This window comes from Convolutriloba macropyga, chromosome 2 (genome assembly GCF_964194025.1).
Source record: "Convolutriloba macropyga chromosome 2, txConMacr16.3, whole genome shotgun sequence".
Classification (NCBI taxonomy): Eukaryota; Metazoa; Xenacoelomorpha; order Acoela; family Convolutidae; genus Convolutriloba; species Convolutriloba macropyga.
In genome coordinates, this window is record NC_134469.1 from 79,162,863 (window position 1) to 79,185,206 (window position 22,344).

General features: G+C 34.8%; 2 protein-coding genes across 3 annotated transcripts in view; both read right to left on the reverse strand.

Moving 5' to 3' along the window:
• Positions 1-22,344, reverse strand: part of LOC142334765 (methylglyoxal reductase DkgA-like) — a 431,775-nt gene that overhangs the window by 199,374 nt on the left and 210,057 nt on the right. The gene's annotated exons all lie outside the window — the stretch shown is intronic.
• LOC142334750 (uncharacterized) overlaps positions 1-22,344 on the reverse strand; it is a 202,222-nt gene that overhangs the window by 68,865 nt on the left and 111,013 nt on the right. For both annotated transcript variants that reach the window (XM_075383018.1, XM_075383016.1), the window contains exons 4-7: positions 22,007-22,242; positions 18,877-19,016; positions 14,565-14,788; positions 11,088-11,235 (exon numbers count right to left, since the gene is read on the reverse strand). In XM_075383018.1, coding sequence (XP_075239133.1) covers positions 11,088-11,235; positions 14,565-14,788; positions 18,877-19,016; positions 22,007-22,242 — 748 coding nt within the window. The remainder of the gene's footprint in view (positions 1-11,087; positions 11,236-14,564; positions 14,789-18,876; positions 19,017-22,006; positions 22,243-22,344) is intronic.

Below are 22,344 nucleotides of genomic sequence, written 5' to 3' on the forward strand. Positions count from 1 at the left end.
AATTCTGTTTTTCTGACTAGGACAAAATTCTTGGAACAGTCAATTTGCAAATGATAAAACTAGACAGAATCCAGAATTCCGGAAATCAAACATTAATTACAAAATTTTGCATAACAAACTCATGCAAGTCCACATTTGAGACAAACTTTTTCAGCATATCAATTTTGCTATTAATTAGCAGATCAGCAAATGATGCAAATACTATATGCAAACAAACACTAGAACCTTTTTTTTATAACTCCACTTAGTATTTTGTTATAAGATAGTGAACAGAGCGAAAAAATGTGGTTGTTTCAAACAATTATAGACGTAGTGGGACATATGTATAAAAATTAAAATTGTCTGTCACACTTTCGTGGTTCTTTGATTCAGTGCTCTTCGGTAATTTTTTAATTCATGTTTCGTTTGCTTTCTTTCTAATTGTTGTTACTTTTATGATCGTATGGACTTCTTATATACATATATTTTATTTTTGGACATTACTAAAAATTTTCTTGAGAACTCTGGACAAAGAACATGAGTGATTTTCATTTTTTGCTTCATCCATTGCATGCAAAGTCAACATTTGCAGCAGAGTCCGAGCATATATTTTCAACTTAATTTACAAAAAAGAAGCGTAACAAAACAAATTAAAAGTTCTTATCAGATCACAAAAATAGATAAAAATCTTTGAGTGAAATGAATTATCTGAAAGACGTTGTCTTCCCTAATACGGTGCTTTTCTTTCTAGCTTGGGAAAAAATCATATAAAGATTTATGAATACGTTTCCCCTGCTTTAAAAAATAAATTTGGCAAAAGTTCTCAACGGGAAATTTACCTGGACATTTTTTTGCGTTACGTTTATCCCTTAAAAACTAAAATATTTTTTTAGGTAACTTACCAGAACCTTGTGCAGGAGGAAAATTGTGCAGGTAAATTTTAATTGCACACCACCATACCTGCACACTGTTCAGGTAAGTTTACCTATACATTAGTTAGAATGAAGCAGAGTTTCGATCATAAATTGTGATTAACACTGCCTACCTTTTTTATCCGTCTTTCAGTCATTGCTCTCTATTGGTTCTCTCTATTCTGAATAAGTTCAATTGTCGGAGACAAAAGTTCCTATTTCTGAAAATACTCAATATTTTGTGTCTTTAATTTCAAATTTCTCTTGACAAGTTGCACAACAACCAATACTCGTCGACAGGAAGACTTTTTCGGGGAACAAGATGATCAATGGACGTTTTATGTTTGGACACTTTTCTCAATTTTGGGAAATGTGTTCTCATTTGCCTGAATTCTTAACAATTCTGTTTTTCTGACTAGGACAAAATTCATGGAACAGTCAATTTGCAAATGATAAAACTAGACAGAATCCAGAATTCCGGAAATCAAACCTTAATTACAAAATTTTGCATAATAAACTCATGCAAGTCCACATTTGAGACAAACTTTTTCAGCATATCAATTTTGCTATTAATTAGCAGACCAGCAAATGATGCAAATACTATATGCAAACAAACACTAGAACCTTTTTTTTATAACTCCACTTAGGATTTTGTTATAAGATAGTGAACAGAGCGAAAAAATGTGGTTGTTTCAAACAACTATAGACGTAGTGGGACATATGTATAAAAATTAAAATTGTCTGTCACACTTTCGTGGTTCTTTGATTCAGTGCTCTTCGGTAATTTTTTAATTCATGTTTCGTTTGCTTTCTTTCTAATTGTTGTTACTTTTATGATCGTATGGACTTCTTATATACATATATTTTATTTTTGGACATTACTAAAAATTTTCTTGAGAACTCTGGACAAAGAACATGAGTGATTTTCATTTTTTGCTTCATCCTTTGCATGCAAAGTCAACATTTGCAGCAGAGTCCGAGCATATATTTTCAACTTAATTTACAAAAAACAAACGTAACAAAACAAATTAAAAGTTCTTATCAGATCACAAAAATAGATAAAAATCTTTGAGTGAAATGAATTATCTGAAAGACGTTGTCTTCCCTAATACGGTGCTTTTCTTTCTAGCTTGGGAAAAAATCATATAAAGATTTATGAATACGTTTCCCCTGCTTTAAAAAATAAATTTAGCAAAAGTTCTCAACGGGAAATTTACCTGGACATTTTTTTGCGTTACGTTTATCCCTTAAAAACTAAAATATATTTTTAGGTAACTTACCAGAACCTTGTGCAGGAGGAAAATTGTGCAGGTAAATTTTAATTGCACACCACCATACCTGCACACTGTTCAGGTAAGTTTACCTATACATTAGTTAGAATGAAGCAGAATTTCGATCATAAATTGTGATTAACACTGCCTACCTTTTTTATCCGTCTTTCAGTCATTGCTCTCTATTGGTTCTCTCTATTCTGAATAAGTTCAATTGTCAGAGACAAAAGTTCCTATTTCTGAAAATACTCAATATTTTGTGTCTTTAATTTCAAATTTCTCTTGACAAGTTGTACGACAACCAATACTCGTCGACAGGAAGACTTTTTCGGGGAACAAGACGATCAATGGACGTTTTATGTTTGGACACTTTTCTCAATTTTGGGAAATGTGTTCTCATTTGCCTGAATTCTTAACAATTCTGTTTTTCTGACTAGGACAAAATTCATGGAACAGTCAATTTGCAAATGATAAAACTAGACAGAATCCAGAATTCCGGAAATCAAACATTAATTACAAAATTTTGCATAACAAACTCATGCAAGTCCACATTTGAGACAAACTTTTTCAGCATATCAATTTTGCTATTAATTAGCAGATCAGCAAATGATGCAAATACTATATGCAAACAAACACTAGAACCTTTTTTTTATAACTCCACTTAGGATTTTGTTATAAGATAGTGAACAGAGCGAAAAAATGTGGTTGTTTCAAACAACTATAGACGTAGTGGGACATATGTATAAAAATTAAAATTGTCTGTCACACTTTCGTGGTTCTTTGATTCAGTGCTCTTCGGTAATTTTTTAATTCATGTTTCGTTTGCTTTCTTTCTAATTGTTGTTACTTTTATGATCGTATGGACTTCTTATATACATATATTTTATTTTTGGACATTACTAAAAATTTTCTTGAGAACTCTGGACAAAGAACATGAGTGATTTTCATTTTTTGCTTCATCCATTGCATGCAAAGTCAACATTTGCAGCAGAGTCCGAGCATATATTTTCAACTTAATTTACAAAAAAGAAACGTAACAAAACAAATTAAAAGTTCTTATCAGATCACAAAAATAGATAAAAATCTTTGAGTGAAATGAATTATCTGAAAGACGTTGTCTTCCCTAATACGGTGCTTTTCTTTCTAGCTTGGGAAAAAATCATATAAAGATTTATGAATACGTTTCCCCTGCTTTAAAAAATAAATTTAGCAAAAGTTCTCAACGGGAAATTTACCTGGACATTTTTTTGCGTTACGTTTATCCCTTAAAAACTAAAATATCTTTTTAGGTAACTTACCAGAACCTTGTGCAGGAGGAAAATTGTGCAGGTAAATTTTAATTGCACACCACCATACCTGCACACTGTTCAGGTAAGTTTACCTATACATTAGTTAGAATGAAGCATAGTTTCGATCATAAATCGTGATTAACACTGCCTACCTTTTTTATCCGTCTTTCAGTCATTACTCTCTATTGGTTCTCTCTATTCTGAATAAGTTCAATTGTCGGAGACAAAAATTCCTATTTCAGAAAATACTCAATATTTTGTGTCTTTAATTCAACTCTTAGTACATTTAGATCACTCATTTACAAAAACCCCAAGACCTAACTTGTAGTTCTTAGTTGTGACAGGTTTTGATTTTTCACATGTGCTTCAGGAAATGCTATTGGTTTAACAAAACTGAAGCTACTCTTTGACAAAATCTAATTTGCGTACCGATTACCTATATATTTGACTGTTACTATATTGATGTACCACAAGATCCGACCAGATAGAGTTACATACGCATTGTAGGTACTTTTCTATTTAACAGCTATTCCGTACAAGGTTTTTTGTCACGTCACTTCGGCATGTGAAAAGGGTGAATGGTTAAAACAAATACACAAATACACGCTAGGGTGATAAGACCCAAAAAAACAGTTCCGTGAAAAGTCTCTAAGGAAGGGAGGCTATGAGGTCGCATATGTCCAATTGCTCGCCATTCATAAATTAATTAAGGCTATCTTGGGGGTATAACATAAGCAAGCACACACTCACAACACGCACACACAAACACATACACATACACATACACACACACACAAACACATACACACACAAACACATACACACACAAACACACACACACACACACACACACACACACACACACACACATACACACACACACACACACACACAAACACACACACACACAAACACATACACATACACACACACACACACACACACACACACACACACACACACACACACATACACACACAAACACATACACATACACACACAAACACATACACATACACACACACACACACACACACACACACACACACACACACACACACACAAATACATACACACATACATATACCCACAGATACACGTACACACAAATATTTACAATACTTAGCTTCAAATTGTGTTTATTCGCAGGGTAATATGTTACACGCCCGGTCATTGGCGAGCGCCCAGCCCAACCCAAAAATTGTTATTACAAGTGGGGGGTAGGCTCAGGTGTTTGTGTTGTTGCAATCTTTGTTTGTTTTTTTATAAAAAGCAATACATGACGACTGAATGTGGTGTTTGAAATGACAAGTTGCGCAGTTTATTACAGTTACAGAAATGAAGCGAACTTTGTTTTACAACTCATGGAAAGTTAAGCTGACTACTATTTTGATTAAGTCTGATTAATTCAACAGTAGTTTGAGAAATTACATGGAAGGACATCATTTTACATTTTAAACTTTTTTCAAAAATAATTAAATTTTTTTAAAAGGTAAAGATTTCATCAACTTTCATCAAGATCTGTGCAGTTGCGTTTGTTCATTTTATTCGCCATCAATATCAGTAAGCATCAGTATGCGTATCAGTATGCAATGGGATGATTAACAGATCGAAACTGAGTATTTTCAAATTGAGCTAACAATTTCGAAACCCATCTTTTGAAACGGCATTTATTAGTGGTCAGTACAAAATCCCAAATCGGGCAAAAATGGCCGATTTGTGCAAGCAGAATTCAGACGTAATCTTAACACATTAGTTCTGTGGAAAACATTTAAGTTCGCTAAATTGGCTTGGATTGAAATATTTTGAGGTAATTAAGTATGTCTTGTCAACGATTGCGTTTCGTAAATACACTGATGGATTTGTTTAAATGTTTTAAGAAGGCAAATGAATTAAGATTTCACTATTTTAGTGATTAGATTGCGCCATTTGCGTAAATCAGAATTCATGGCCCTTGATTATATAAATAAACTCAATTATGGGAGAGTGGACATTTGTGAATTTAAACATCGATTAAACATATAAGTAAATTAGAAAAAATATTGAAATTAAAGAATCTAAAATTGCATCTTCTTGCTTTCTAAAACCTACTGACTACATTCTGTCAATGTAGGAAATTTTAAATTGTCATTCCAATCCAAAAACCTTTCTTAAAGCTCTCTCTGCTCAATACTGTTGGATTAGTGTAAGTGTAGCTCAAGTTTCCGTAAGTGAAAACCAAGGGTCTAAAATAAGGGGGAATTTGAACTAAATCAAGTGGTTGTTTTGATCAATAACGATAAAAAAAGTATAGTTTACAAAAAGGCATAGTTTTACATAGCGGTGTAATTTTTCAATTTGAAATAGTAGAGCAACCCAAAAAAGGGAAATGTGGTGGGGTCAAATGTGAGTTGCGTGAACTATCAAAATCAGATGCCATTAGAAAGTACCTTTTTACAATTCAATAGGCACACAAATCAGCAAAGCTAAAAATTTTCAGAATATCTTTCATATACTTTTTTGGCAACAATTCTTGTCACAAAATTTATTTCCTTTTTAGTTTTATATATATATATATATATATATATATATATATATATATATATATATATTCATATTCGCCAAATCTTATTTTTGCACAAAGTCACTTTAACCTTTCTGGATTTTCAGTCGATTTTTTAGATTTGATTCAGTGCTGCAAAAGAAGATCATTCGCAACATTTTTTGTGAAACAAACCCCAGACCGATAAATGGTAAGCTGTCAAATGAACACCGAAAGTAAAAAAGTCAATTGCTTAAAATTTGAGCAGATTTTTTTGCATAACTCACTGGTAACCCTCTTGAATTCAAAACAGGAAGCGTTGATGATCGATGTCATGCCGGAGTTCACTAAAAAAATGAAAACCCTTATGCGCGGGGAACAAGCCAAGAACGAAGCCATTACGTTGCAAGGGGAACAATTTTGCGCAAAACAAGGATATTTCCGTAGACAAGAAATATTGAAAGCAAATTTTATTTAGAGCTATCCTATTGAGAGAAGCTCATTTGTAATTTATCTTCTTAATTCGCAATTATGAATGCGAGAATTATAAAGAAATAAGGTATAAATCAGGCTTTCTGACAATTTTGTCTAATTGACGATGTTAACAGCTATCTTGGAATGCGGCAAATCAATTGAGTAAAGCCTTGCAACAAACAATTCTAGCATCGTTATGAAAAATTAAGTCACATATAAAAAGCACAAAAAATAACCAAAAAATCTGATTGAATATGAAATTAGAGATATTAGCGAATTGCTAAACGAGGAAACTTTGCCGTGCAATTTGGAAGCACATAAGACTGAAGTGTTCAAAAAATCACTAAAATTGTTGCTGAAAACGAGTTATTGAGTGATCAGAAAAACTAATAATTATCAAAATAAATTGAATACTAGCCCTTGATTAAAAAATAATGAATGTTGAGAAAGATTTTTTAATTGACTTTTTTGCACCTGTCGTGTTTTCTAGAATTTTGAATAAGACTTTACTACCATGGTATAGTAGTAGTGATATTTATTAACAGCACAATGATGTAAAATCTCGATTGAAAATAGAAACTTAAATATGAGAAAATTGTGTACATTTCTGTTTTCTGATATGACAAAGCAAATCTTTCGATCAACAGGCCTGTAGATATAATTTGCTGGCTGGGTTTGAGTCCATACAGGTATGTTCATGAACAACTGCTTGAATTTATTACACTACAATAATAAGGAATAATTTAATGCATTTAAGTGAACGTAAAAGTCAATATTGCTTTTTTTATTGCCCGTTATTTAAATTGATGTCAACATTATTTAATTTTACCCAACAATAGTCGTTTTTATTCTTTACCAAGCGCTTGATCATTTTTTTTAAAGATTTTTATTGGTTTTTTCTTCTTTATTATTTCTGTTGATCTAGGCTGTTTCGAAAGCTCCATGTTTTTTTACGGTTCTTTTTCACTCAATCAATAAATGAAATATCGACATATCGAAGACAAAGTTGATTAGTTCATATCAAGCTGTTCTTTTTGCCATCTGTCTCTTCATGAAAAATTTTGCTTATATCTGAAATACTTCTGGGTGAAAATAAAACCTGTTTGAAGTTTAAAAATAAAAAACGTTGTTCAGTTTCATGTCTTCTAAGCAGGTGTTCGACATGAAATACCAGTCCAAATGTCTGATGCGTTCTGAGGCATTTTGATAAGAGTTCTGTTTTTGAACTGTAAAATTGTCACAGAGGAATATAAATTAAGATAAAACTTTCAACACTGTGTCAGTTGTTGTAAAAATAAAATGTTGTAAATAAATTGTTGTAAAAATAAAATATCAACACTGTGTCAGTTAGACACTCTTGTGGCATCACAATCTCCCTATGCAATCTGTTTGTCTGAAAAAACGATGACAGTGTGTTTTACTTTTGTTAAATACTTCGTCACCTACGAAAAGTTAAAAGTTTTACGTCGTTCTCTGGCTGAGAAAAACAGCCGATAATTTCATGTTTTTATGCCGACTTTTTCTTACATGAAGAAGGCAAGGTTGGTTTCTGGAGATTGATCAGATTTGATTCTTCGAAATGATTGAATGTGACTTGACTGATTTTCGGGTCCCTCTGTTTTTCTTCTTAGTAGCTTTAGTTTTGCAATTTTGTTGAGGTTGAAATTGAATTTTCAAATTTTAAAATCAAAATCGAAATTGGGGTTCAAGGTTTTTTCTGTTTTTTTCTCATAAGGTCAATTACTCGATTTGGCAAATAATTGATTAGACTCAGCATTTGGTAAGTTCCAAAGGCAAATCTGGCACACTTCACTACTCTTGACTTAGCTTCTGATTAGCTAGCTTTGAAACTGGCTCTTCATTTCAGGATAATAAGTTAGGACAGAGGTCATTTTTTTAACTCTGACTCGCATATGAATCTTGATTGAGCTCTTCGACTCGAATTAAAAACGATTAATTGCCAAGCAAGCTGGGTAAAAATGAATTTAATAATTTTACAGTGTGAACTATAGTTTAGAAACCTGATAGATGTTGACATCCGGACCTCACTTTTGTTGTTTGGCAAAGAAAATATTTCTGAACTTGATAAATATGTTTTCTTTAAGAATTTAATATTGCACTATGTAATATGCACAATTTAATGTCTTTTTTCCATATGGTCTAGTATTCTCGTGTTCATTGAAAGAAAATTGGTCTATCAGGTTTTAACTCTTTTTTGTATACATCTCTGAGTTTTTTTTAATATATCGGAATTTTGATTACAAAACGTGAACTAATTAGCCTGGCAAATGCAATAAATTTGTTTTAATGCTGCATAAATTCCAATGTTCAATTTTGTTTGAGGTATTTGTTGTTTTTGTTGACTTTGACTCTCCGTTTTTTCTTTAAAACTTTAGAAATTCTCTCCATTTTGTAATCTTAATTCTTGCTAAGTCCAAAAACTGAGCAATCTCGTTGATGTTCAAACAAGTTCCGATGAGCTTGAATAAATACTTCCTTGTAGAGTTTGCCTTATCAAACTCTTTGGAAGCAAATCGTTCGGTAAAATTTTTGTCAAATTTGTGAATTTTGACATCAGATGCTTTTTGTGTCGGTTTGTTACAGACTGAGTACTGTGAAACCCCTTGATTGCAGTGGTTGTAAAAAGGACCAATTAATGACAGGAGTTAATAGTTTTATGTGACAAGAAACCATTTTTTTCAAATATGAGTTGCTTTTGTTTCATAAGTCGATGATGAGGCAAAAAGGAATCTGGATTTTTTCAATTCATAGCGGCTTAAAAATTAGAAATTGACGCCGCATAATTTAAATTGTATAAATTTTAAGTTGGGTTTGTTTTTGGTCTTTGACGTTTTTGTTTTTTTGGTTAAGTTTGGTTGCTTACAGTTGGACTCATCGGTTACATGACAATTTACCCAATGCCATTTTACCCAATGCCATTTTACCCTACGACATTTTACCCAACCTGCCATTTTACCCAATGCCATTTTACCCAATGCCACTTTACCCAATACCAACTTACCAACGCTCTTTGATCTTTTAGTTCAATTTTCCGATTACAAATTAGCAGTCGCTATTTCAAGGATGATTTAAAATATTTGTAGAAAATATAATCCCATGTTCGGTTGTGATAGTTTCATATCAAGTCCCACGGGCCATTTATTTTATATTCGGCTAAATGGTTGTTCTGGTTAATTTAGCAATAGGGTAAATTGGGTAAGTTGGCATTGGGTAAAATGGCATTGGGTAAAATGGCAGGTTGGGTAAAATGGCATTGGATATAATGGCATTGGGTAAACTGGAATTGGGTAAATTGTCCTGACACCGGACTCATCAATTATATTGATTTCCGAAAGTTTTAAATGGTCGTTTGAAGAGTCATAGTTGAAACTTCTGAACATGTCCAATTAACAACGATTTCATTTTCAAAACTAATAACCGAGTTTGGAAAAGCGTTAGCGACCAATAATTATGTTTCATTTCATAAATCAATGTCCATAACAACATGTCGTGTCTGACTCAAACTCTTCCGATGTGCATGTGCTTTTTGGTTTTAAGAAACTAGTTTCATTCAGGATCATGTCTGTTTCTTGATTTCCCATGTTTGTTATATTATTTAACTACCAGTTTGCTAGAGAAGCTTTTGACAAGTTCCAATGGCAATCATGAATTATTTCAATTATTTCAATCATGAATTATTTCAAGTTCCAATGGCAATCATGAATTATTTCAACTTTAATCTGATGTTGCATTCTCAGCTTAGATTTATAAATGAATGCAGAGGTCATTTTTTTTAAAAAATCTTTTTTTTTAATCAATCTAAATTGAGATTTTAACATTCAATAAAATTGCCATGTTTTTTATTATACCTCTTAGTTTGAGGTTCGGCATTGTTGTTGATGTTTGGCTCTCAATATCTGTTTTTGGGTAAACTAGTTGTTTACTCGATAAAACTGCTTTTTCTACTTGAGAAATTGCATCAGAGCTGATTTTGTCTGTGGTTTTGTTTGTTCGTGTGTTAATTCTAGTGAAAAAAAAAAGAAATTTGTTCTCAACTGGCATGAATTGTTTCTGCATAGACGTCTGTCCTTTTCCTGCGAATCTGTCAAAGTTTAAATACAATTCGAAGTACTCCCTAGAGGCTGTCTGTCTCTGCTTATATTGGTAGACAATTATTGGATATGTGGGGTAGGAGCATAATGTGTCATCGCACATTAGCGATCCTCCTTGTTTGTTGCTTTTAAAACAAACATACCAATGGCTTCGTGCATTTAAACCGAACACACCGAAAATTATTTTGTTCTAAATTCGAAGATGCCGAAGATGCCGAACAAAAAATGTAAGAGCGTTCGTCATTTTGTCTGAAGCCTAACATACCGAATATTTTTCTATGCTGAAAAATGACAATCTCTGGTGCTACGCAGAGGCCTGGCATTCTGAAACCTGGACCTTTTTCCCGTTTGTGCCCCCCCCCCCAGCTTAGTACATAAATATTAATTGCACAACCCTCGCACGGGGAAAATAAAATTTGACATAATTATTTAGTATGATATGGCACGTGCTCTGCAGTTCGGGGGTGTATACCGCCCGTAATGGGGGGGGGCACAAGTAGAAAAGATGCGGGTTTTGAATTGTGGCTTACAGATGAATGTGTAGGGGTATCTGAGTTTGAGATTAGACTCGCAGAATGAGACGAGGGACAGGATGACGTGGGAGAGAGTCTCCTCTATCTTGAAGTTGTAGGATCCCATTGGGAATGTCTCTCCATCAACTGTCGCCACAATGCCAACCTACCAAACATACATGAACGCTCATTAAAGTTGAATTTAGAAATAATTTTTCGTAAGAATTGCGCTGACACAATGGTGAATTTTGACAAGACTTGTAGCAAATCTTTCTAAGAATTATGATGATTTTTTGTCAAGAATTGTGGCAAATTTTTGTCAGATTTGTGGCGAATTTTTGTTAGAATTGTGGCGAATTTTTGTAAGATTTGCGGAAAATTTTTATTAGAATTGTGGGGAATTTTTGAAAGATTCGCTGCAAATATTTGTCAAATTTTGCAAAAATTGTCATTTCTGACCTTTCGAAACTTGACCCGGGACGGCTTAGTTGTGTTGATTGCCTTTAAAAACTATTATACAATCATTTGAGCTGATTTGAAACGAAACGTTTGACAAATTTTTGAGCAAATTGTTGATGAAAGTAAATTTGAACACACAACAGAAACATATGAGTGGAAAGAAAGTGAAATCAGAAATCTCGTGCGTTGGATAAAATTGCACTTGACTGTTGTGCTAATGTTTTAGATTTCATCACAACATATAATATTTATTCTTTCTGTCCAAAACAACCAGCGCAAAGGATCCAAAGTGAACAAAATTTATGAACTTGAATCCTTAAAACATTTACACGATCAGATGTCTTTGTATTGGCCATCCAAATTATAGCTATTTTTGCTTTGTTTAATTTTTCCATTGCCTATAATTTTACTTTTAAAAAAGTCCAACTTGATTTGCAATTCTTTTCCAGATTTAAAAAAATTGGTTCAGATCACAATGCTGCATTTAATGTGGACGTTTTAGCTTGAACTCGAATTTATCGTGACAAAAATGTTCCTTTTTACATTTGAATTTCGGCAAGGACAACCCAATGACTATACTAAATTGAGTTAGTTTTTTAACGAAAAAAGTTAATCTCACTACATGATTATACATAAATAGTGCAAAAACAGTTTTGCCTCGAAAGCCAGACTGCACGGAAGACTGCCCAAAATAACGGCAAAAGACGCTTCCGAACCGTAGAACTTATATAATGTTTGATAGAGAACTCGGCTGATGGCGGCATTCTAATATGATCAGTTTCTTCAGCTCAAAAAAATCACGTGACATAATCCCCGTGGGTCTTTTCCCACTATATCCTCCCTTAGCTCAGTGGTCACATAACCTATAGCCACCATCTTGTCAAACAAACCATAATGGGGGCTATAGTTTCGTGGGGGGAGATGGCTTTAATTGAAAAGACCCTGATCCCCTCCCCTTTGTGATCATCGCTGAATTCCCTCTAATTTTTTTATGAATTCTCTCTCAATGGTGAGAGACTGAAAATGAAATAGGAAACAACTGCTTCTTCTAATTGGGTGAGTATTTTTTCAATCGGCCGACAGTTGCTGACATCAAATGGGACACGGGCCAGCAGTATTTTAACTGATCCGCGGATAATGGCAACAGACAACTGGGCCAATTGATCACAGCTATTAAACAACATTGGGGCTGCTAGTTTAGGTTGACAAAAAAATAGTTCCGGCTAATAGATTTGGCAAAGGAAATTTAAAAAAAAGTTGACAAAACAAAACATCTCCTTTTTCCTGATCACAGTCTTTATAGTCTGGACCATGGTCTGGGTTCGGTCTGATCAGAGGTCACCTCGGTCTGAAAAGTGTGATCACAGTCTATAGAGTCTGGGCCATGGCCTGGGTTCGGTTTGATCAGAGGTCACCTTGATCTGAAAAGTCTGATCATAGTCTTTATAGTCTGGACCATGGTCTGGGTTCGGTTTGATCAGAGGTCACCTCGGTCTGAAAAGTCTGATCATAGTCTTTATAGTCTGGACCATGGTCTGGGTTGTGTTTGATCAGAGGTCACCTCGATCTGAAAAGTCTGATCATAGTCCTCATAGTCTGGACCATGGTCTGGGTTTGGTTTGATCAGAGGTCACCTCGGTCTGGAAAGTCCCATCTTAGTCTTTATAGTCTGGACCATGGTCTGGGTTTGGTTTGATCAGAGGTCACCTCGGTCTGAAAAGTCTGATCGTAGTCTTTATAGTATGGACCATGGTCTGGGTTCGGTCTGATCAGAGGTCACCTCGTCTGAAAAGTCTGATCATAGTCCTTATAGTCTGAACCATGGTCTGGGTTCGGTTAGATCAGAGGTCACCTCGGTCTGAAAAGTCTGATCATAGTCTTTATAGTCTGAACCATGGTCTTGTTTCGGTTTGATCAGAGGTCACCTCGGTCATCGGTCTGAAAAGTCTGATCATATTCTTTATAGTCTGGAACATGGTCTGGGTTCGGTCTGATCAGAGGTCACCTCGGTCTGAAAAGTCTGATCAGAGTCTTTATAGTCTGGAACATGATCTGGGTTCGGTTTGATCAGAGGTTACCTCGGTCTGAAATGTCTGATCGTAGTCTTTATAGTATGGACCATGGTCTTGGTTCGGTCTGATCAGAGGTCACCTCGTCTGAAAAGTCTGATCATAGTCCTTATAGTCTGAACCATGGTCTGGGTTCGGTTAGATCAGAGGTCACCTCGGTCTGAAAAGTCTGATCATAGTCTTTATAGTCTGAACCATGGTCTGGTTTCGGTTTGATCAGAGGTCACCTCGGTCTTCGGTCTGAAAAGTCTGATCATATTCTTTATAGTCTAGACCATGGTCTGGGTTCGGTTTGATCAGAGGTCACCTCGGTCTGAATAGTCTGATCATAGTCCTCATAGTCTGGACCATGTTCTGGGTTCGGTTTGATCAGAGGTCACCTCGTTCTGAAAAGTCGGACCATAGTATCTATAGTCTGTAGCATGGTCTGGGTTCGGTCTGATCGGGGGACCTTTCGAGCGCACTTCAGACTGATCAGAGGGCCGTTTCGGGAAAAAAGATCTTTGTCCTTAAATTGCTATATTTATTACTTTCCAGCCTGAGATCTTCGCAACTTTGGTATTTTTTAAATCAAGTTTTATTTTGTGTCAAATCAGAGATGAAATTTCTGATCAGAGGTCTGAAACGGCATTTCAGTCTAGCGGGGTCTGGTGAGACTCCAAAACCTTGTCTACTGTTGGGAAGATTCAAATCTTGGAATATTCCTGCACGATGATGCAAATTTTGCGGAAATGATAATGGCCGAGAAAATGAATAAGCTTTCTAAGCTCTAAAATGGATGTCTGAAAAACTGAATGCTCTTTAAACAAGTCAAATATAAAAATTCATTTTTTGCAAGATCCTTACGTGAAAAAATGAAGAACTATGAATTATCTTGTCGCAAAGTTTGTGCAGGATTGTGAATTTTTGAACGGTTATTGCGAAGAAATCCAGCCTGGGCTTCATATCTATTGAGTGACAAACTAACCGATGGCAGTCTCCTATGGCCGTTTGGTGGACTTCGAACTCTCTCATTATTGCGATCGTTGTATTGGTTGTCTGTATGCTGTAGATGGTACGAGTATGAGTACGGGTAAGAGTTGTAAGAATTGGGGAGAATTATCATTGATAACATGTATGTGGGCACGGGCACAGGGTACAATTCTGAAACCCTCCCCCGCAGTCGAAAGTCACTCTCTCTTTTCTCATACTCTGAAACAGACACAATATTATGAATTTTGGACACTAAATAAAGTTCAAGTAAAATGAGAATGTTGCACCCGAGAAAAGTCAATTTAACTAAACTGAGTTAAGGCACTCAAGTTAAAAAAAAACTCAAGTTAAGGCAAAGTTGAAGTAAAATTTTTCCTAACTTTACCTCAACTTGAGTCGAGGTAAAATTTATTTAAACTCCGTTGAGGTAAAATTACTAGGAAATTTTGTGCGAGAGCTCTTTGTGCAACATTTTTTTGTGAATTTGTCTATATTGATGAGCGTCCATTAAGGTCAAAGCTAAAACAAAACATATTACCTTGGTAATGACAATCGAGAAGTTATCAAGCTTTGACGCAAAACGGGTGTTGTTGAGAAGCTTCGAGAATAATACAAAACCGGGATATTTTGTCTGAAGTTTGATCTCGTTGTGATTACAACAGATATATAACATACGCCACACAGAAATTGGCTATACTGTCTTTTTCCTCCATTCAGAACTCTTCATAAAGCAACAGTGGCGAGGAACCATTACGATGCAGAGGTATACCCCAAAATTTCCGCCTTAGTAAAACTGGCTCGAAAATTAGATACATACAATGAACGAAATTAGGAGACATCCCTTGTATCTTACTTTTCGCAAAAGGGGTTCCGCCAAATTTGCGAAATAAAAGAACATTCGGTGCGAAAAGTAGGTAACAAATTTTGTAGAACGTTTCCGCTCAATTTAGGTATCTATTATTTGCACGCATTTTGAGCATGCAATAAGCCCTTTAATAAAGATTTAGTTAAAGCTTTCAAAGCTTTAAAGTGCTTTAAATACATGCAACCAGAAAAACTGATTTTTACCAAAAAATCCCTCGCACATCAAAGGCTTTGTATATCAATGTGGGACTGGCCGAGTTTAATAAGTAGTAATAAAGTACTATAAGTAGTAATAAAGTACTACTAATAGTAATAAGTTAGGCTTAATTAAATAAGTAGTAATTAAATTAGGCTTAATTGCAGATTATATGCGAAATTGAGCTATATTGCGTGCGAAAAATTGATACATAAATGGAGCGGATGCGTGATACAACTCGCGCAAAAAATAGGTTATTAAGTTTGTACTTGTATATCGCGGCCAAAATTAGGAAATTTTTGCGAACACGGGATACGATATTCCCTTCCAATTAGCCGGTTTCTGCTGAAGTAGCTACTTTCCGCAATATTGTTCCACTTTCATTGTTTTAACATAGTAAAAACGAACACGAGATACACGCATCGGGCATATCTGCCCGTGACGATTTGGGTATACCTCTTCATCGTAATGACGAGCTGCCAAAAAAGAGAGGCAACATTTCGCCACAGTTTCAAAATCTTTTAAAGAGTGTAGTTAATAAATAACTTAGACTACAGCTTTAGTATTTAAACTAAATGTTAAGCCAAAGCCACTCTTTTTTCGCATAGCGACAGTGGCGAGAAAAGAAAAGAGTGCTGCAACTTCAAAGTTTGATCGCAAAAGAGGTACCAGGCTACTCTTTTGAATCCTTTTTGCATTCATTGGCTGTGAACAATTTTTTACCGCAGATAAATTATGCAAATTTTGATGTCAGTGGTTATTCAAAACCGCTACGGTACTGTGTTTAAACAATTTGAAGAAAAAATTGCTCATATGTGTTTAATTTTTATACTTTTAATTCAGATTTTTTACTACATATTTATGCGCTGTGCTAGAAAAAAAATTGCAGAATTTTTTTTTCTGAAAAGTTTGCTCCCGTATTTGGATTTCTTTGTCCAGTTAAGGCAACTAGCTTTTTCTGTGAAATTAATGAAAAAGAAGCGGAATCTCTTTTGTTTGTAATCCCCACCCCTCCCCCTCCCCGCAGACGCACGTGTCATCTTTTCATATAATGATTTACTAGGTATTGAAACGTTCTCTTGTGCTCTGTAACTGCGGTTTGCATAAGTCACTGGGAGAACAAACAGAAAAGATCCCAGAAGTGAGACGAATGTTCTATTAGTGCAACCAAGAACAGTGATAAACGTCAACCATGAACAAATTTCAAAACAAAAGCAGCGATTTCGAAACATGTAATACCGGAACAAGACTTGCCGTAGTGACTAACTCTTGGAAGACTAAGAGCTAAATTTTTGAGAGCTGCGAAACGACGAAGCAAACTCTTCTGAATCTGTTTTGCGTTCATCGGCTGTGAACAATTTTTTATCGCAGATAAATTACGCAAATTTTGATGTCAGAGTTTATTCAAAACCGCTCCGGTACTGTGTTTTAACAATTTGAAGAAAAAATTGTGCTAGGAAAATTTGCTCATATGTGTTTAATTTTTTATACTTTTAATTCAGATTTTTTGCTACATATTTATGCGCTGTGCTAGAAAAAAAATTGCATATCAACTTTTTTCTGAAAAATTTACTCCCGTATTTGGAGTTCATTGTCCAGTTAAGGCAAATAGCTTTTCCTGTGAAATTATTGAAAAAGAAGCGGAATCTCTTTTGTTTGTAATCCCCACCCCCTCTCCCCCTCCCCCGCAGACGCACGTGCCATATTTTCATATAATGATTTACTTAAGTATTAAAACGTTCTCTTGTGCTCTGTAATTGCGGGTTGCATCAGGCACTGGGGGAACAAACGGAAAAGATCCCAGAAGCGAGACGAAAGTTCCATTAGTGCAACCAAGAACAGGGATAAACGTCAACCATGAACATCACTGTTTCCATTTGCTTGTCGATACTACCCATTTGATTCTGTTCCATCTTTCTTTATCTATTCTACTTTTGCTATTTTATCACCCAAATTTCAAAACAAAAGCAGCAATTTCGAAACATGTAATACCGTAACGAAACTTGCCGTAGTGACTAACTCTTGGAAGACTAAGAGCTAAATTTTTGAGAGCTGCGAAACGACGAAGCAAAGAACAATATCTTTTGTTTGACACTAGATTGCATTACTTTGTTGGCTATTTATTTTTTTCTCAGTTCTCTTTTCCTCCAAAAACCAGTGTGAACAAAATTTTTTAATGTTGTTATTCAGCTACGGGCAGTTGCTAGGAAAAAAACATTCAGATCAACAAACCTTCTAAAATTTTAAAGCTTTTGCAATCAACTCCCCAAACCTTTTACACACCTAAGGCACCAAAATTTTCTAGGGGATCAGATTTCTCTCCATTAGTTTTAATAATTTATTTTTCTTATTCTGTTTGAAATAGAAAAAAGCGTCTGCCGGTACCAGAACAAAAACTAGCTTCAAAAATTTGGCTCGCACTTCCAGCCGTCTTTCGACGCACAAAGTGAAAAACGCCTAAATTACGTGTACGTATATTCCTCACAGCAATTAAGTAGCTTAAACAGAAAATAACTTCCAAAGAAATGTGTTTATAGTTACCTTCGAAGTTTGTAAATAGGCTTCACTCGTAAAATTTATTAAAATCTGGTTAAAAAAGAAATATTAAAAATTAATCTAGGTTTACGAACGCGTGCTTTGCACGAAAAAACAAACAATTGACGAAAAGTAGTTAATGTTTGAGTATTTCAATGAATCACCAGGTATCCAATCACTGCACCCCTTTGGTATTCGCGTAATCCACCCAATGCGCTATTTCTCGATCAATCGATCATTGCTCAATCGTTACTCATCGACAATCGTTACACAAGTAATTTTACTCGAACAATTTGGTTCCAGTAGACGCATGTAATAAAACTTTCAAACTTCAAGAAAATTTAACTGCCCAATACAAAAAATATCACTAATTTCGACAATCAATTTGGAAACCATGCTAAATTCATTTTTTAAAAAAAAAAGAATTGTCAGGCCAGAATTTTGGTATGTTTAGAAATGCAAGCAAAATTTGGAACAAGTCTTTGAAACATATTTGGTATTTTCGATTTAACACGTTCAAAATTCCTTGCTAAAACATGGAAAACTGGATTTGTATCCTAGAAACCAATAAATGCTTAAAAACTCAAAAAAAAATCCGTATGTTTCGATTTCAAACGTTTAGAATTTTTGGCCATGTTATGATCAAAAATCTACAAAATTTGGGATGAAGTCGGGATAAATATGTGACGAAAAAAAAGCATTTTTCCCTAACCAATTGGTTTTGGAAGCAGGACTTTGTAGTTGGAGTCGTGTTCAATTTTGACGGAGAAGTTTGACCTGAAGCTGGGTTCGTCAAAACAGGGGAAGAATGTCCTCGTGTTAGCCGGGAATGCTCGAAGGGTGAAGATATGTCTAAAATAACATCAATTTGTTCAAGCCGGAAACAAGGACTTATTATTTCAACAATTTAATATAGTACTGCTAGTCTGTTTTTTATACGGTGTAAATTTTGATAATATTATTTGACGCTTATTTGACGCTATAATATTATTTGACGCTTTGTCGTGGCAAAATATTAAGGCTCATTAAAATTACATTTTGAGCAAATTTTATGCGCAAATTGACAGTCCCAACCTCTAGCGAAATCTCTGACAAAATGTGTTCACCTTCCGGACATTTCATAAGCTCTGAATTCCTATTCACGTCAACTTTCTATCAAGTTCAAGTTTCCGTCCTTTTTCCTAATTCCATTCCACGCCAAATTGCAGGAAAAACATAGAAGGGCGCAGACGGGATCGTTTCGCTAAACTGTCCAAAAATTTTTGTAGTTTTCATTTTGCTGTCAAAATTCTATCAATTGAGGTCAAATTGAGGTGATTACTTGTTCATCATTCCTGGTCAAATAATTACCATAAAGATGTCGAAAATTTACAGATACAAGATTCTGCTAAAATTCAACTATCCATAATAAAAATTCTGTTATTTTGTTGTATTTTTTCAAAAATTTTGTTGACCCGAGTAAGAATTAAGATCGATTACAATTCGCTTAAGATTAATTTTCTGACCCCACTTGTGGGAAGAGGAACAGTGTGCTCAACCGGTTTTTCGTTCAGTCAATTTTAGACTATCGATATATTTATGGTAAAGAGTTGTGAGTTGTATCACTACAAAGCCTCCTCAGCGTAGATTATATGTTCTCTTGAAATTTGGTTTTTCCATAGAGTTACCAAGGTTTAAGATTTTAAAATTTTGTGAAAATTTGACTGATTTCCGTTGTTTTTGTACATTTTTTCCGTTTTTTTGTTCGAGCTATCGCCATTTTTGCTTAAAAAATATGCAAAAGTTGTTAAACAGAACATCATTAGTTTTAACTCCAAAGACAGACGAGTTTTGTCTATTTCGTATCTTGAAACGGATAAGTCTCGTCTTTTTTAAAATTGTTATTTAAAAAAGGCGAGATAATGAGTTCAAGAGAAAAACTTAAAGGGTTCCAAAAATGTTTTGTTCCAAAGCCTCTTATACTCAACCGTGCCTAACTATATGCTCAACTGAAAATTTTTGTTCAGCCACTTTTACAATCAAAATATTTTTCGTACAGATTTGCAAGTGGTGTTAGTAGAAAGCCCATCAAGTGTAGAGTGTTAAAAAAGCTTCTCCTAATTTCGACTTTCAAACAAGTTATCGAGTTATAAATTTTCTGTGGACATCTTTTTAACTTTTGCTCGATTATGTCACTATTTTCAACATTTATGGGTTTCGTAACCCTGCGGAATTATCGAGGTTGTCTTTTCTCATTGTGGTTTTTAGACTAAAACAGAGATGGGTTTCGATTTAGATTATTCGGTTTTTGGGGCCACTTTTTGATTTTTTTGCTGGCAGTTGAATTTGCAGGCAGGCAATATTCTGGCAAAGAACACTGAGTGCACTGCATTTGCTTCAATGGCGAGATATGCTGTTGTGTGACTCTGTTTCGTTGTTTTGGCGTCTTTTAATTTTTTGTCGGTCATTCAAAAATGTTTTTTCGGCTTGCAAATTATTCTCCATGGCCATTTATCTGTTTATTTATCTTGTTTTAACTTGATCTGATTTTGCATTCCCAAAGTAGATTTATAAGTAAGTGCTGTGTCAATTTTTTTAAACATCTGCGGTCACTTTTAGGTCAAAATTGCAAATCTAATCGATATTAAATATAGGCCGCTTGCTTCCTAAAGTTATTATTACAGTTTTAGATTTAGTTTGAAAACGGCATAAATGTGGAATATTGAATCTCAACTTTTGTTTTCTGATAAAACTAATTGCTCACTTGATCAAATTGATTGAGAAATTGCAATAGAGTTGATTTCATGTCTATTGTTTCAATTGCTCGAGTGTTGATTCTAGTAAGATAAAAAAAATTTGATCTCACAGGTATGAACCTCTTTTATAGATGCCTTTCTTTTTGAAGAAAATATCAAAGTCTGATTAACAAAATATGAATTGCTTCCTTGATGCCAGTCTATCTCTGCTTCAATAGGTAGACAATTAAGACAAGGTTATGAACTGTCAGGGTCGGAACATTATGTCATAGCACAAAATAAAGACTCGGAACGAATTTCAAGTCTTGATCAATGTTTCTCTAGGAAATACACGCCTTGAGTTGACAAATCAGTACTGATCTTGTCTTATATCAAGTCTTAGGACTTATGAAGACATGCCAAGAGTTGCTCAAAATTTGTAAAGTCTAAGTTAAGTCTTGGCCAAGACTTGGCAAGTATTGATTAATGTGCAGTTAGGCAAAGTAGAGTTTTAAGATGAAATTATCAATAATTCATGCATTTCAAACTTAGCAAAAGTGTGTCAAAAAAATTGTTACGAGAAATTTGCTAGTCTGACCACTGAACTGAGCATATACCAAATGTCCCAAAAATTCACACCAAAATCAATTTGTTTTTCAATGGGCAGGAAAAAATGGTTATGGCTGGCATCTTTGGGTGATATCAGAATTTTTTATTATCTATCAAGTGAACTTTGTGGAAGTGCTCCTGTTTCTTTGTGCTTTTTTCACTTTGGAGAGTTTTTTAGGCAAGCCATTTTGAGTGGAGGCCCTTTTTTTTCCGAACGAAAGCAAACCAGCAATAAAAACTGTGCTCAATACTTGATCTAAGACTTGTCATGTCTTGGCCAAGACGTGCTCAAAACTCGTCAAGTCTCTGCCAAGACTTAAGACTTGATTTAAGACATGTCACGTCTAAAAAATGACATGATTGTAGCTCTGATACAGTACTGATCCAAGACTTACAATTTCACTGAATCAGTACTGATTAAAACTTGACGTTCAGTCCGGGGCCGCCTTGTATAGTATATATACTTATATATTTATATATATATACACATAGAAAGTACAGCATAAATTGTAAATTTACTTAGGCCTGATGTTGTATGATTCAGTCTCGACCGTGTGATCAAATACACCCTGGTTTGTCATTGACACTGAAACGGGCAGCGTGATGTTGTAGAAAGCCCCAAGAGTGAAGATAGACCGGGTAGACACAACAACATACTCGTGTCCAGGCACCCTGAATATCTTCTCTATAGGTATTAAATGATTGCTGTCCACTTGTCTAATTGTCACTTCAGATGCAAAGCGATCTTCTCTGCTCTAAATAAACAACAAACCAAATTTAATTTGGAAAACGCATGGGATCTTTTCAACAATTGCCCCCCCCCCCCGCGCTTTTGCAAAAGGAGGGCTCCCGGTCCG